At 39.1% G+C, this 18,029-nt stretch overlaps 1 protein-coding gene across 1 annotated transcript; it reads left to right on the top strand.

Moving 5' to 3' along the window:
- Positions 1 to 1,569: 1,569 nt before the first annotated feature.
- Positions 1,570 to 15,431, top strand: LOC311004742 (high affinity cGMP-specific 3',5'-cyclic phosphodiesterase 9A; the record flags this gene model as incomplete). The annotated part of the gene is made up of 14 exons (XM_083996911.1): positions 1,570 to 1,657; positions 4,610 to 4,771; positions 4,885 to 4,936; positions 5,029 to 5,131; positions 5,886 to 6,028; positions 6,540 to 6,599; positions 9,345 to 9,522; positions 12,547 to 12,669; positions 12,865 to 12,957; positions 13,061 to 13,128; positions 13,235 to 13,337; positions 14,786 to 14,890; positions 15,019 to 15,165; positions 15,252 to 15,431. The coding sequence occupies 14 exons, from the start codon at positions 1,570 to 1,572 to the stop codon at positions 15,429 to 15,431; spliced, it is 1,605 nt and encodes a 534-aa protein (XP_083853037.1).
- Positions 15,432 to 18,029: the final 2,598 nt, after the last annotated feature.

The raw sequence follows: 18,029 nt of genomic DNA, 5'->3' as shown, positions 1-18,029 counted from the left end.
TGTAACGAATCCGCTGCCGATTAGTGCTGATACCACCTGCCTACAGCTCATCCTTCACAAGAGCGGCCCATGTTTACAATGTAGGCTAATCAAGCATTAACACGATGTTTTCAAACTGTCAGTTTTATCTGAGTAGACTGCCTTTCAATTTCTTCATACTGATCTTCAACAAATCATTTCCAACCATTTCTCTTCATTGTTTCATCTCTTCAAGACAAGATTGCTTCAGCAGTTTCAGCATTTTTTTTTCAACAATTTATTCAGCTTTCAGCATTCACCCGTATTTCCTTCAGGAAATGCATTCTATTTTCAATAATGTTATGCACTGTGTTTGGTATTATCGTTGTTAGATAAAGTGTAGGCTAATTAACATGATTTAGCTATCTGGCTTGTGCAAAGGCATTTGGCATGGGGTTTTAAGCCTCAAAATGACTTTATGTCACTCACCAGAGTCACATTTTAAAGATTTGACCTAACCACTGCCTTACCACTTGAAAAATGAGTAAAGGGCTGTTGCAACACATAGCCTATTGCAACTGATTCCAGCTCCTAGTGTTGCAGTGAAAGGGGGTTTCTGCCTCAAAATGACTTTGTCACTCACCAGAGTTATATGAATGACATGAAAAAATGAGGAGGAAAGTGATTTGGAACAAAGCATTAAAGCTGTATTCTGTTGGAGAAACATTTTTTTTAAACTTTAAAACCTTTTTTTTTTTTTTTTTTTTTAACGAAGATCGCTGCTGAAACACATAATTTCCTGCAATTTTGCATCAAACACTTTCAACACACAAAATGTGCAATTGCTTTTCTTTTCTTTCTTTTCTTACAGGTACAGATGACAGGCATGTCAAGTTCACAAAGTGGAGATGTAACTTTTGTGCATTTTCCTCTAATGGACGAGGAAGAATAGGCCTATCACAGCATTACAGTCATTTTTGTCATTCAGTCAGTCATGGATGGACAGGATGCCTCAGTGCCAAACCTTTGGAGCTGCACAGAGCAGCTGTTGCATCCAGCAGGGAGAGGAGCCTGAGCAGCGTTTTGCAGTGCACTTCAAAAAGAGGTTAAAAAAATTTGGAAGCCTGTAATAAACTTAGCATTTTATCTGAAGTATAATTCACATTCTACTCTTGCCTTTTTTGTAGGACACAAACCAAAACAGATCTATGTGAGAATCAAGTCAGTCAGCAGTCAAGCTAAGTATTTATTGGTTATTGGTTGATTATAACTTTGTTTTTTCCTCCCATTTATTTTAGTCATCTTTATAAAAACCATAGTCACAATATCACAATTATTAATGAATAGGAGATATTCAATAGTCATTTGATGATAGTTCATACAAAAAAATCGCTTTGTGGAAATGGGCTTCAATGTCAGATGTAGATAAAACACATGATAAGTGGGCTTTAGAATAAATTCATTATTTTCACTGAGGACAGAGGAGGAGGGGCAGAGGAGGAGGGGCAGAGAATAATAACAAGGGGGTGGAGTGTTTATTGGTGGAACAGTGAGGTGAGACAAGCAGATCGGCGGTGCACACTATTACACCAGTGCTTCTGAATTCATGACATGGCAACAAAAATCATCTACTTCACTGTGAACGGGAGACCAGAGCAGGCTGAGTTCCCCATGGACTGTCCTGCCCAGGATGTCAAAGGTAGGAGGAGAAGATTACATTCAAGTTCACATGTCTATTGATTTTGTAAGGAAAGTATTTTAAGGCAAGTGTGACATGTCTGATATCATGTCTGATATCCACATATCCATATTGTTAAAGAGCCACCACCTGCTTCTGTGATGTGATGAGTTTCTTTTTTTATAAGGGATTTTTGGCAAAACATCTCCCACAATTTCACATCAGATGAACAAAGGTGAATATAACATGAATATCTGATCTATAAACAGATAGTCATGTCTCATGTAGAAAATTAATGAATGACACATATAACAGCAAGACAACAACAGTTATTACGCAGGCATATGAAAAGTGTGTTTAGGGTTGTGGAGGTTGTCTGGGCTGCAGACAGTGATACAGCTGCGACTGACAGCTCCTCATGGGCTGATGCTTTATGTAGAAATGGCTTCACTTCAGGTAAACTCTGTTTGAATGAAGAGAGGAGGAGGTTTAGAAATGTAACCACTTTTTCTAGATTTTTTTAAAACTTTTTTTTTTTTTTTTTGAGAATTTTACCACTTCTTCTTAGAAATGTTTGAATGTTTTGGGAGAAATTGTACCACTTGTTTCCAGAAATTTCTCTATAATGTTTCCAAAAAGTCACACCATTGGCCCTAATTTGAATGTACAAAACTTTATTCAGTCTCGAAACTAATATTTCTGTATTTCTGGTGTTTGCTTCAAAATCTTGTCCAATGGGGGTCCGTGGTCTAATTTGTGTCAATTTTGGGGTCCTTGATGTAAAACAGTTTGAGAACCACTATACTAAGGCTTATCAGTTGAAGCCATTAGTAAAAAAAAAAAACACATTGCCAGCAGTGGAAGAAGACGTATGCTTTACTTTAGTGAAAGTGCTAATAACATTTTTTACAGTGTAAAAAAGAAAATACTTGAAAAATTAAAAGGTTAAATTAACTCCAACTGTTATATCATTAGCAGGGCCGTTGCTAGGAATTCTGGGCCCCCTTAAAGAATACTAAAGTGGGCCCCTCCCTCTAACTTTTCCAGTTTTTTTTTCTTAGACTACGTATATCATTTTTTATTTAGCCTACTTTGTTTTGATGCTAATGCAGCATTACACTGCAAAAACTCAAGTATCTTACCAAGAATATTTGTCTTATTTCTAGTCAAAATGTAATTTCTAGTCAAAACAAATCTCATTATACTTAAAATAAGACACATCATATTAAAAGTAGCTTGTTTTTAGACACTTTTTACTCCTTTCAAGCATATTTTCACTTGAAATAAGTAGAAAAAATTTGATAGTGGAACACGTTTTTCTTCCTTATTACAAGCACAAAAAACATGTTTTCACTGGCAGATTTTTCTACTTATTTCAAGTGAAAATTTGTTTGAAACAAGTGAAAATTATCTAAAAACAAGTTAATTTTTAGGTTATGAGTCTTATTTTAAGTGGAAAGAGATTAGCTTTGACTAGAAATGAGACATTTGGACAAGAAATAAGACAAATATTCTTGGAAAGATGTTGAGTTTTTACAGTGTACTGTACTATGAGTATTAGTCAGGGTCTTATGCAGAATAAATCAGTCATACAAAGATTAGACTACTGGGGTTTTTTGTGGGCCCCATGGGCACTGGGCCCCTAGAATTATCATCACCTTTCTCCCCTATACGACGGCCCTGATCATTAGTATTAGTCATGCATAACTGTTTAAAGCAGATATCAGTGGAATGTTTTTGTTAATATAAGTCCTAAATAGTCCTATTTTCCGTCAGCAATCACTTACATGAAGTATTTCAGCCTAAACACGAGTCTCTCCGTCACTCTGCTCTGCTGTAACCCGAGGAGAAAATTTTCCTTGTGGGATACAAGTGTTATCCAATGAGGAGAGAGAACGGCATGAAGGGCTGTGTGTGCAGCCAAGGGATGCGCGTGAATGTGGTGACGTAGCACGAGGACCAATTGATGCCTGACAAGGGCGGGGGCTGCTAACTCATGGTGCGTTCAAAGAAACTCGTACTTTGTGTTTTTCCTTCCTGTGAAGTCATACCAGTTCGATCTGGTACGAGTTCACGGGTCGGAAGTTACGAGTGGCCGTTATAGGGAACTTTCACAGACAACAGGATGGTAAAAACACGAGCTACGGGTTACCTGGAACGCTACCAAGTCGTAGTTGTGACTTGAAGCTGTAACTTACGGTTTCAAAAGCCTGCCTTGAACGCAGCATTAGCCGAAACGGCCGTGAAGCTGATATCTGCTTTAAGAAGCATTTTGCAGTTGTAGGTTGAGGTGCAGTTGATCTTTGGTTTGTAAAATTCCAGAAAATAGTGGCACTTGTTGAAGTTAAAAGCACTGAACAAAACGTGCACATGGAAGAATTATAATATAGACTATTAAAATGCATCCAAGCAAGTGCGTCCCGGTCAAGCTCATTTCTTTTTTTTTTGATTGTCTGTTACTGCAACTTATTAGAATTATGTGTGTGATCAAAAGGTTTCACTAACCAGCATGAACTTGTTCATGGTCTGTTGGATGGGAGCACACATGTATCAATGAGCCTGTGGCCGCTTCACCACTCTTCCTTCCTTGGACCAACTGTTGATAGATCCTTACACTGCAGACCTGGGAACAGCCCACAAGAGCTGCAGCTGTTCACATGAGAGACCCAGTCCTCCTTGGAGAACTGGACCAGATCCTTATCCACTTGTCAATTTTTCCATAAACTTTGAGGACAACATGTTCACTTGCTGCCTAATATATCAGGTGCCATGATGAAGTGTTATTCACTGTTATTCATGTCACCTGTCAGTGGTCAGAATTATGCCTGATCAATGTATGTCTCATAGCATTATCTTTTATAGACTCTTTAAATCTCATATTGAGTGGTTAGTGCTGACAAGATTAGTCAAATAGATGAAGTAAGTGAAAAATTAAATATCATTTAACTGAACATATTAGATCCATTCTTTTAGATCTCTTCCGCTCTGCTGCTGAAGCCGGACCCCACGACATCCTGAAGCTGTACAACCCCAAAGGAAACATCATCAACATCTCCCCGGGTCTGGAGCCCAACAGCCCAAACTCCTGCTACAAGCTGGAGGTGGTGGCCTCTGACTGCAACAGTGAGCCCTTAGGTAGGTCTATACCTGTCACCGAGAGCCATGGGAACTGGGTTTATTAAAAAAAAAAAAAAAAAGAAAGAAAGAAAACGCTGACAATCTCTCCTCTTCCTCTGCTGTTGGCTCAGGTGCAGAACTTGCTGGTGCACTTGGATTTGACCTCTCGTCCATGGAGAAAAGGTATAGGCAGAGTGGGAGTCAATATTAATATTAGGAAATAGATATATACAAAAAAATGTCGGTGAATGCCTGGCTGATTTGTGTGGGTTCAGACTTCAGGGCCTGGAGAAGAAAATCCTGATTGAGGCTGGAGAGACTCCTGCAGTCGTGTATGAGATGAAGAAACAGGTGGATTCTTTCCAGATCAAACTTGAGGTACGATCCAAGTTATTAAGGATTCAAACCTGCTCGGGAAATATAGAGAAAAGAACAGTAGCCTGTAAACTAACAGCTTGAACCTATAGGGTCCACATTGCACTAATGTAGAAGATATGTTGATGATTGTTCAAATAACAGTAGAAAGGGGTTACTCAGAGTGATGAACCCACAGAAAAAGCTTTTTCTGCTCTTTTAGCTCCTGATATATGAATTAAATTGAAATGAATTTATTTCAGACATGTAAGAATAAAGCACAAGTTCACATCTACAGTAGAAGTTATAGCCTATAACAAAAATTGAAGATTATCAAAACACAATCATTTCATTCATTATTTGAAAAGGAGTGAGAAGAGGTGATGCTTATTTAATCCCACCCCTTCTTCATAAGTCATTCATATATAATTTATCCAGCTTCCTTAAAGATCATTTATTTTAGATTAAGTACATTCATTTATCCATTAACACAACTGAAATGATTTATGGCTGAGATATGAGAGATATAGACACTTGTGTGTAGATTCACCTTACTATTATAAATAATGATGATAATGAAATAATGATAAAATGATTATATAGTGATAATATGGACGAATATTAGCCCCATATATTGTCATATATATTTCTCAAATGTATACATGTTTACATTCATACCCTTGATAAAAAAGAAAATAGAAAGTCAAGTGAAGAAAAATGTAGGCAGTGATATTTTATATGTTTAACCTCCATCCTCTCTCTCTCTCTCTCTTTCCAGAGTGTGGAGCATCTGAGCTGGCTGGGGCTGTTTAAAGACCTGTCAGAGGGAACACACAAGCCCTCGCCCTTCTACCATAAGAGAACGCTGAGGAAAACCAGGGACGAGTGCGAACACGTCCGGGAAAAGTTTCTTCAAATGAGGTACGTTCAGGTACAGCACCAACACTCATTGGATAAAGGTTGTAGGATACAAGGAAAGTTTTCTCCTCGGCTTACAGCAGAGCAGAGTGACTGACAGACCCGTGTTTCGGTCCAAACACTCTATACACTATATAAGTGATTCCCGTCTGAAGATATAACTATTTAAGACTTATATTAACACAAACATTCCGCTTACTGCTGCTTTAATATTTTGAAACAGAGAATAATACTGGTGTTGAAGTAAGTCAATGTAATTGTAACAACAGAGAGGGGCAGGTACTATAAGTTTTCTTCATCCTGCTCCTTTTCATTCATGGTGAAAATGTTTACATTATGTAAATATGTGCAACCATGTGAGAATGTATACCATGAATGAAATAAATCGAAATGAAATGAAATGAAACGTCTCATCATCATCATCATCATCATCATCATCATCATCATCATCATCATCATCATCATCATCATCATCATCATCATCATCATCAATGGTTGTCGTCCCATGCTGCAGCTCTCTGGAGGTTTCAGAAGAAGTGCGGCAGTACCTGAAGACCCCGACCTTCGACAACTGGTGAGTGAAGTTAGAGCACATGAATCAACCTGCAGCCTCATCATCATTATCAAGAAAATGTTGAATCAGATACACTGAATCAAGTAATCAAGGCTTCAATGTTGTCCCACTTGGATTATTGCCCAATTATTTGGTCATCTGCAGCCACTTAAGATATTAGAAAACTTCAAATTGCACAGAGCAAAGCAGCTTAAGTTGCTCTCAGTTGTTCACTGCACGCAAATATCTTAAAAATGCACCGGGATTTATCATGGCTGCTAGTTGAAAACATAGGGGAGACCGGAGATGGTTGTAATACTTTTTGTCTCAGCTCCCACCATAACTTGCAGAGGGTTCATAGTAGGGCTCTCAAATTCTGACACAGAGTAGCCTACCCTCATTTGTTCTCTACAAATAGCAGTGCCTTAAACTTCTCAAACTATATCACAGAATTCACTATCTGATGTCAAATGAAAGGAGTGCCACTGTTTTTACAACCTACCCCACGACCAGGGTAGGTTGTAACACAACCTGGGGTTAATTGTAACAGTGAGATTTAAAAACTAAAAATTGAGGCCAAACCAAAAAAACATGCATCTATGTAAGTTCATTGTGCATGTTCCAACACTAAAGCATCTTTCTATGGTTCAGTAAGAACAAAAAGAACTCATCATTGATGGTTAAATGAAGAACAGTGACAGTGGTGTGGATCCTAACATTAGAAAGCTGTCTTAAATAACATCTTCTGATAGGCTAGTACCAGTGAATGGTGTATGTTTAAATGGAAAGCTTCATCAGAAGGTCAGAAGCAGCTCATAGTCCATGTAAAAGTCAAGGAAAGATGGTGACACTTAATGACACTTAAAACAACAAGGTCAAAGGTGTTACAACGGTCCCCAGTCATTGTTTGACTAGCTGTACCAGCATGGTGGTTTGAAATAAACACACAGTACGTTTACATTCAGAGCTTAATCGAGCTATGCTCAAAATTCGATTTTGGCGTCAAGTCGGACTTCTGTCCTTGTCTCAATATACATGCAACTGAGAAAACCGAATAACTGACGGGGTCCATCGCCCCCTCATGCGGCGTCACCTGTTGTTTCAGCGGGTTAATACGCCCCCTGTCCTGTTGACTTTTCTGTCACCTCGTAAAAAACTGAATATAAACAACTTATAAGCTTAATAATAAATTCTCAACTGCAGTTCCCGACCAGACGCGTCAGTCTGGGACGGATTCGCGCTGAGAATAGGATACGGGCTTCCTTTTTCCTCTCTCTCTCTCTCTCTCTCTCTCTCTCTCTCTCTCTCTCTCTCTCTCTCTCTCTCTCTCTCTCTCTCTCTCTCTCTCTCTTTTTTTTTTATTTTATTTTTTTATATAAAACACTCTCGCTGGTTGCGCTGTGTGAAATGCATTGAATCGTGTAAACGTAGTTTTTATTTGGACCTAACCAACTCACGTATCCCTCCGGCCCAGGGTTAGCGCCCGCCGATCAGCAGTTGGTTAACTCCAAATAAAAACTGTGTTTTTCCTGCACTTTGAGGGGCTGGAAAAAAAAATATTATAGCGAACAATGGAACTGTGTATTTTTTTTTTCAGGTAAAACCTCTTTTAGGCCACGAAAATAGGCAGTTTCTTTGGGTCCATTCACAACACTGTATGTTGTAAATCTCTGGGCAGGGCTATGGGCTGGCGTTGCTAACGGGAGGAGTGCAGAGAGTCTTCTACTGCAATTAAAGTACTTAGGGGCTATTTGTAGATCATACAACCCCACTTTAAAAAAAATGCTACTATCCCTTTAACTTATAATAATTAATATTTTATTCAAAGAATAAGAAATATATGGGATGAGTTATTGTAGGAATTTGTTGTGGGTTGAACTGTTCTGGTAATGTAATGTAATGTTAATGTAGTTTTTAACTAGACTGTTTGCTGTTTGTGTATATGATGATGTGTTACAGTGATCTGTAACAGTGATGACTGTGAGTATATACTCTGTTTTTAATTGCATTGAGGAGCTAATGGGTATCCTAGAAATAAACAAATAAATCATCACCATCACCATCACCTCGAGGTGCTGTGAGTCTGCGTATACGTGTGTGATCCCAAACAAACACCCAGAACACCTGTGTCCTCAGAGCGCGGACAATGACAGTCGTGCCGTACGAGCAGTACTCTGATGCATCTGTGACGAGGACAGCAGCCCTCAGCCTTTTCTTCTGATTGACACACTCATCTCAATATGAATGGGCCTGCAGAGGGCTCCCAAATCAAAAGAAGGTCTTCATAAAAGGCCTTAATCAACCCACCATGTTTGAAGTGGGCTTTACAGGGGAGAAAGTGCGCACCGCATTCAATGGGGGCTCGGTCATCGTTTTATCCGTCCAAAAGCTTTTACTAAAGCGAACCCACAATAATGGAGGTGGACACGTACTGTATGAGGTTATGTGGAGGCCACAGAATGAGAACTGAGGCGCGCCGTGTCACATAATTATACTAAATTACAAGATCCATTTGAAAGCCTGATAGAATATTCTTTTCTTTTTCCTGCCGTGTTGGCATAGGAGTATTATAAAAGATAAGAAAGGCTGACGTTACTCTACATTGTTGTCAACAAGACGCCAAATCAAAGTGAAAAGAAAATAAAACCAACTATGTTTGAGTCTGTTTGAGTCTGTTTGTCTCTCGTCCGACTCAAGACACACAGCACAAATGTTTTTATGCTGTAGTCTTATGCAAAAAATATGAATGTGTGTGTGTGTGTGCAGGCAGTGGGAGGATGCAGAGATCATGGTGCTCCTGCAGGTCATGTACACAGATTTAGATTTCATAGCGACGTTCAACATAGAGCCTGAGGTGCTGCAGCAGTTCCTGTTTGAAGTCTACCGCAGATACAACAACATCCCTTTCCACAACTTCAAACACTGCTTCTGTGTGACCCAGATGGTAAGAGTGTGTGTGTGTGTGTGTGTGTGTGTGTTAAAGTGAAGGGTTATCAGGTAAAGTGAAGGTAATCATGGAGAGCCCAATTGTGTCCATAATTATGAAATTGGGCAATTATGCCATCACCTTGAAGGCTAAACGGTGAAGGACATTTAGACCTCAGGGCAGACAGACAGGTGACTCACTGGACTGAGGACGGTCAGCCGTCGTCTCTTCACCTCCATGAAGGAGGATTCATAGTTCATATTTCATTATATTTCTGATGCACTCTCTTGGTTCACTCTAAGGTGTGATGTTGTTCTGGCCACAAAATCAACTAAACGGTAACACTTTACAATAAGGGTCCCTTAATTAACATTAGTTAGTACATTATTAAGCATTAATTAACTGTTACAGATATATTAACAATCATTATGTATTAGCCTTCCCGGTACTTAGGAAACACATTAATTAATGTAGCCTATTGGTAAGCAGTTAATTAATGTTTACTACTCATAGTTAAAGCAGAAGTAAGCGATCTGGTCGTTTTGGCTAATGCTGCGTTCCAGGCAGGCTTTTGAAACCGTAAGTTACGGCTTCAAGTCACGACTCACGACTTTGTAGCGTTCCAGGCAACCCACTCGTGTTTTTCCGACCTGTTTTACCTGTGAAAGTCACTATAACGGCCACTCGTAACTTCCGCCCCGTGAACTTGTACCAGATTGAACTGGTACGACTTCACAGGTCGGAAATACACGGGTTACAGGTTGCCCTGAACGCACCATAACGTCTTGTCAGCCGATGGAGTTAGCAGCCCCCGCTAAGTGATTGCTGTCGGAAGAACTATTTAAGACTTATATTAACCCAAAAATATCGCTTACTTCTGCTTTAATACATGTAAAAGTTGAATCATGTAATTAGTTATCATTACTCAGCATTAATTAACACATTAGTTTATTAATGCTAAAAGCAGAAGTAAGCGATCCGGTCGTTTTGGTTAACTTCTTGTCAGCCGATGGAGGTAGCAGCCCCCGCCCTCGTCATGGATCTATTGGTCCTCGTCCCTACGTCACCACATTCACGCGCATCCCTTGGCTGCACACACAGAGAGGACCGCCCCTTTATGCCGTTCTCTCTCCTCATTGGATAAAGGTTGTAGGATACAAGGAAAGTTTTCTCCTCGGCTTACAGCAGAGTGACTGACAGACCCGTGTTTCAGACCAAACACTCTATATAAGTGATTGCTGTCGGAAGATATAACTATTTAAGACTTATATTAACACAAATATTCCGCTTACTTCTGCTTTAATAATGTACTAACTAACATTAATTAAGGGACCCTTATTGTAAAGTGTTACGAACTAAACTATGTGAGCTGACTCAATATTGGACTGGTGTTCATCAAGTGGGCATAAACATGGTTCCCAATCAATGTTACTGCAGTGTTGCCCATGTCTCAGTGTGTAAATAAGCAACTTTATTTTATTACCTTTATTTTACCTCAGAAGACCATTGAGTCCTCATTTACAATGGTGTTTAGAAGGATTAAGGGGAGACACTATAACTAACACATATCATGAAATTTACCAAGTGTATCACTTACATTAAGACAAATATTTTTTTATTACAAGTTTTGTCAAATTTTATGTTTAAATATGTAAATGAGGCAAAATCTGATGAAATTCTAATTCTAATTTGCATACATTTCTTGTTTTATTTTGTTGACATATTAGAGTCAGAAGTTTTTACAGAGGGGATTTTGGATATCTCTTTTTATTACTTTGTAAATGAGAAAATACTGTCACCAGCCCTAAATCAAATTTCGCCCTTTTAGGAATAAAATGTTGTATAAATCAGGCTGTGAATGATATATCAACAACTCCCTCTGTAAAAACCTTCAGAATATAGACAGGAATGAAACTGGAAGGTTTGGTGTCTCTAAGTGCTGCTGAAGTGGAGATTTAAGGCTCAGAGTCTGAGGAAAAACTCATTTTGAGAAAACAGCCTTTAAAGACTTGTACTGTAAAATTCCATAGATTGTTAATGTAAATCATACGTTTACGATTGGTTGTGGATACGGAGAAAATGACCATTTTTGGAGCCTACATCATTGTCCAGGAGAGAGAGAGCTTTACAATGATACCTGACATGACCTGGGTCAGACAACAGACACAGCACAGTATGTCACAGTAGCTGTTAACTTTTGGTAAATTTAGGAGAAATGAAAGAGGCAAAATGAAGTAAAATAACCACCTTCATGTGGATTTTCTACCATTTCTTTTGATTTTTCTGAAAGAATACATGTTAAGAAAGAAAAATAGCCCAAAATCTCAAAATTGAACAGTACATGAAAAAACTTGTGTTTTTGCCTGTTGTGTCTTGCCTTAAGAATAAAGAACACACCATTCACAAAATCAAACAGGTAACAATATATAAATGTCAATATCATTCAATGTAGTTTCAAATCTACATTCACAATTTTTCCTTTATGTCGTGATTGCAGAAGACAAAAATAAGAGATCATGGAGCTCATCTGGTAGAACGAGTGCCATGGGTTTTGTCCTAGCTGCAGCTTCTCATTTCAGGAGCACAAGCAGAACATTTAGAGACACACTCTCTAAATTGACTTGCAAAGCAAATATTCACATTTCACTTTCATTCATGATCCTCACACACATTGGCCTGCCACCTGTAATGACAGATTCCAGATTCTTTGAGTCGACCCCTTAACATTTCGCCAGCATTAAAAAAAAAGGCAAATTTACTGGTTGCATATGCACAAGTTTTTTTGTAGATTTACCTACACCGTCTCAAATTTTAGGGGCAAAATGTAAATAAAAGTAACTAAAATATATTGTAATTGTATCACCAAGGATTTGAAGTTCAACCTATGAGGTATATAGTTCTGTTCATTGTACTGGCTTTTAAGTCACTTTTAAACATTTTTATATTACATTACATTCAGATTGTTTATAAAAGTACATGGCAACTTTTGTTTTCCCAAGTTATGCCCAACAGAACCTTTCCTTTCCCCACATCTGTGAACAGATGTACGGTTTGATCTGGCTGACCGACCTGAGGAGTAAGATGGACACCATCGACCTGCTCATCATGCTGACCTCTGCCGTTTGCCACGACCTTGACCACACAGGATACAACAACGCCTATCAGGTGGATGAAAGTCTGCTCATCTCATTAACTTACTTCTTAATTCTGACCTAGAGACTTTTTACAGCTGAAAACATGTCAGTGCCATCTAGTGGACAAATCAAGGAACTTCATAAATGACCTCAAACATGTTTTACATTGCAAACATCAGCAACACACAGTAAATCCAACATAACATAATCTACAACTGTCTCTCAGATAAACGCTCGGACTGAACTGGCTCTTCGCTACAACGACATCTCTCCACTGGAGAACCATCACTGTGCTGTCGCTTTTGAGATCCTGGAGAAGGTGAGGATGAAAATGATGAAAATCTACTGTTTGTGGATAATATATAATACATTTTTTAACTTTTGGGCTTTAAAACTCAAATGGCCTGTTTTCTGTTGTGTAGACAGAGAGCAACATCTTCAGAAATCTGTCCATGGATCAGTACAAACGGATAAGAGAGGGAATCATCACGTGAGATCATCTCTCTGATTCTCTCAGCAGACACATGTTCTCAAGTTGTTCAGTCATGATAATTCAGCATGATGTAGTTTTGCTTTTTGTTCTGCTGGAACTGCAGGTGCATTCTGGCCACGGACATGACCAGACACAACGAGATTCTGAACAAGTTCAAGTCCATCCTGCCTGCTTTTGACTTCACCAACAAGGACCACAAAGACGTGGTGAGAGGAAACGGAAACACTACACAACATGAGAGTGATATGAGTTTGATATCATTTAATGTTTGACAAATATGAACTTCTCTTGTATTGTATTTCTGCATAAGAAACCAGGTTTGTGTTATTAGCAGCTTCAGTAGTGGTTGTGTGCTCTGGCTGAATAGATAAGATCAGTGCGATTAGTATGTGTCTTTATAACTATATCTACTTTACATTATTCTGTGGCTTTTTGCCAGTAACAAACCTGTGTATAGCACAGAGCCATAACCCTTCATGCACACACATTCACACAAACACACATGGAAAGATTAGCTCATTGTGTTGATATTACATGAGTTCACAACGAACAGTCTACGTCCCAGTTTGTGTTCATATAAAGTGGAAAGAAATGTTCACCTTTGAAATGGTCAACAATTTATTGACCATTAAACCAACACTAAGTAACTTTTCAACCTTCATATAATATTTTCAGAACTTTTCTGATGGTACATCGTCTTACAACAGGTTGACTGGCCTTCACTGGCACTAAACAGCTTCCAGGTGGATGCTAGGAACCCCTCCACACAAAAAACTACAAATGTGCTGACTGCTTTACAGCAGACGTCACTTCCCCCTTTCCCCTTCATTAAAAAGACAGAAGTCGATGCGAACGCCTATGTGGGATTACCACTATCATGGTAGAAGCAGCAAGAAAACCAAAGGTTTTGTCTTAAGGAGACTAAAAAACTAAAGAGGGAGAGTTATGCAGAACGGCACGGTGGCGGAGCCGATACATTTCTACTCTAGTCAATGTGTGAGTTTCCACTGGCTCCGGCATCCGGCAGCACTCCGCAACACGCAGAGCTTCTCTTTTTTTATCGGACACCGGAGCACAGCGCATAAAGTCAGCACAGAGCAGCTCGTGCGAGACATTCTGATAATGTCTGATAAGATGCGGCTCATTCTGATAATAATTCTGAGAGGTTAGTAGATCAACCAATACAGACCCTGGATGTTGATAACAGCTAACCCCAGACTCAGAGGGGAATAGCACTAGCGTATCATAACAAAATATTGGTGAAATGAATGAGTTTCGCGGCAGATAATGTGATATTTAGAGGCTGCATTCTGGTGCCCGATAGACTCGCATTAGGCTATACGGATATACGCGGCTCTCGGCTGGACACCAAAGTTATCTGGATGAGTAAATAATCGTACTTTATGCTAGAAATTGGTCCAGATTGTAAAAAACGGAAATTCCCTTTAAGTTAACCCTAAACCAGAGAAAATTGTTAAAAGTAGCCTACCATATGCCAAAAGTCTGCTTGTAGGGGTGGGTGATGGTGGTGGGGACTCTTCAGCAGGTTTAGATGGACTTGTTTGACCCTCAGAATCAAGAGTTGCCACTGGTTCTGTCTGTCAGCACTAGATACACAGGTTTAAAATGCTGTGACGGCTTCTTGTGTGTGCAGCTGATGATGATCCTGATCAAAGTGAGTGACATATCCAATGAGGCGCGGCCCATGGAGGTGGCCGAGCCCTGGCTGGACTGTCTTTTACAGGAGTTCTACAACCAGGTACTGATATCTGAATTTTTGTTTCAATGCTTTGTGCTTTATTCACCTTTTTCCTGCTGTTATCTGAAATTTACAGCAAGTAAGTTGTCCCTGTAATCCTGAGCTGCAGCTGCTCCATGTGTCCACAGAGTGACGTGGAGAAGCTGGAGGGTCTTCCAGTGACTCCCTTTATGGACCGGGACAAAGTAACAAAGCCTTCATCTCAGACAGGCTTCATCAGATTTGTCCTCCTGCCTCTCTTCATCGAACTGGCCAACCTCTTCCCCTGTCTGGAGGTAATTAAATCCATAGGACGTTATTCTGGGATACGTTGTTAATTAAGGCTAAGGATAACTTCATTAATCATTGATCAATCCTGCAGCAACACATCATCCACCCAGTGAGGAAGGCTCTGGACTACTACACAGAGATGGAGAAGGCTCTGGAGCGGGAGAAGCAGAACCGAGCTCAGAGCGACAACACCGCAAAGAACAAGGACTCAGCTCAGAGCACGGCCGACAGCCAAGCCGAGGCAGAGTCCTCCAGACCAGATACACACTGACCTATGGTGGACGACACACGTCAGACTGGACCACAGCATAGGCTACATACATCATACCTATAGATTGTATAACTGTATATTGATTCAAATGTGAACCAACAGAATATGAACTTTGATGCTGTTTTGAACAGTTGTTGCTATAGTTTTGCTCCATATGTAAATGTGACCTGATGATGGTGAACCTCCAAATAAAAAGTTTCAACAATCTTTTGGTTTTAATCCTCCAAACCAAAGTCCATCCCATCCTCGTGGACATGATATCTCACTAATCTGGACGGATCTTCATCAAATTTTACAAAAACATTCACATTCACCTTGTGAATATTTCAATAACTCTTTGAGGGAAATTCTCCCCAAATTTGGCACAAATATACACTCAGACTGAGTAGATCTTGTAAACCTATGTGAAGAACACTTCATGCAAAACTTAATTATTTACAGAACACATTTAAACTCCAGTTTATGATGAAAAATACAACTAGGGTAAAGTATGAGTTTCTCTCAACAGAACAAAAATATATGGAGTATATTATTTTTCAGTTTGAACAAATATATGATACAAGATATAACAAATTTACATCTAAATAAGCATATATATTACATACAAAAGTCGGGTTGGAACAATAAAAGAAGAGGCTCCTATACTAAAGGTCTTGTGAGAATCCCTGAGGCGAGGCAGGAGATGAACAGATCAATCATGGTTAGGCCTATCAGGAGCCAAGCTGAACAGAAATATGTCTATTTTAAGAGGCCCTGCCAAACCTAAGAGAACTTTTTTTTATCAAGACAGATACAGTGGATCTGATCGCAGAGATGTAAACTAATGCTGCTTTACACTATAATGTTTGGACCTTCTATTGAAATAGCCTACATAAATAAAGAACAGCAGAAATGTTTAAGTAAATACAATTTTCCATTAAAAACATGAATTTATTCTTTTAAAGTATGTTGGGCATTTATTTACGTATTTAAAAAAAATTCCATAGGAAACAGAGAAACCTTGAAACTGTGCTATTCTCCATGAAGGGAAAATGTGTCTAAAGGTTATCATAGGAAATACAAGTGGATTTACAAAACAAGCTCTTCTTGGATTTTAATTGTGGTGGTCACATTCAGATTTTAAATAATGCAAAATTTACTGCAATAATATGGTTTTAGGTTTTGGAGTACACTATTATTTATGTGGTAACTAAAATGACACCATACCACTGCATCTATATCAATGCATAGAACTCAAATCCATAACACATGCCTCCTGTCATGAACAAGCCCACAAGTTTATAAGCCTACAGTAAAATGGGAGGAGTCAACGTCAAAAATGATGTATGACTTCATCGTGGCTGCACAAAAAAAAGCAAACTGTCATTCATTTTGAAAAAAAAAACTAAAACACATCTATCCAGCAGGCGGCAGCACAGTTTCACCTTTTTATTTGAAATCATTTATTAATTGTACCAACTACCAACATTACAATGCTGCCAACAAATCGATTTTCTTTTGAAATGATTCCCGACAGTTAATGACAGTGGGCAAAATAAGTATTTGACCGCCTGCGGATTTTTGTCCTTATTTCACTTGATCAAATGGAAAATGATTTGTCGCATTAATTAATTCTGGATTTTTTTTCATTGGATATATGTCTCTCTCTGTTAATTAATTTACCATAAAAAGCATAGTCCGCCCATTTCTCTGTGCCGGAGCACACTTAAAAAATCAGCAGGAGACCAAACACGTTTTTTCTCCACTGTACTCACTGTACTTACAAGTGTGTTTATCTGACACCACCGCTCCAGCCCCTCCTTCACTCACACAGCTCATCGAAGAGAACTTCATTTAAATGATCTGTAGCCAAATAAAGATGTGTACTATTTTTAGGCTGTACTAGGCCTTATTATCACCAGAGGATGACCACCATCTGACTGAAAGAAGAGAAGCCTCCAAACTCCTTCACCCTCCCCACACACACATAGCCTACACACAGAGCTGCAACAGCTGCAGCACCAACAGACCTTTTTCCTCTCCACTGAAGACAAGTCAAAGCAGGGGAGGCATGACGAAACATTCAGTCATTGTTAATGGAAGCTGTTTGACCTGTGCTGTCAAGTCAGGTTGTTGAGACAGAGCAGCAACATGCGGACATGAGAAAGACAAACTTCTAGTGTTGACCAGGACATAATATAGAGAGGCGTGTGGACAATAGAAAAACAAATGAGAGACACACAGGGGAAAAAAGGAAGCTAAATTAGGCAGAGTTTAAATAAATGGGCTTCAGAATGGTATTATTCTTTTGTATTTTGCATCACCGTGGATTTTGCAAGTCACAAATAACTGGGTTATCTTAGGCCTATCTGTTTCTTAGGCTACACAAACATGTTTGAAACTAACTAAGCAAAACACTATCAACTAACTGGCTCCATTGTTTACACATGTAGGAAAGACCACAGATTTTTAGAGCTCAGAAAGAATTTATCTGGGCTGATGGAAAAGGAACATTTCATGAATTTTCCATTGTGTTTTTAATTTTAATTCAAGCCATAATAACTTCATTTGGGGGGGAAATAATTAAGGGTCCAGGTTTTTTCCACACTCAATTAGAAA

Source organism: Trachurus trachurus, assembly GCF_905171665.1.
Source record: "Trachurus trachurus genome assembly, chromosome: 21".
NCBI classification, from domain to species: Eukaryota; Metazoa; Chordata; class Actinopteri; order Carangiformes; family Carangidae; genus Trachurus; species Trachurus trachurus.
This window is presented reverse-complemented; position numbering and strand designations above follow the sequence as displayed.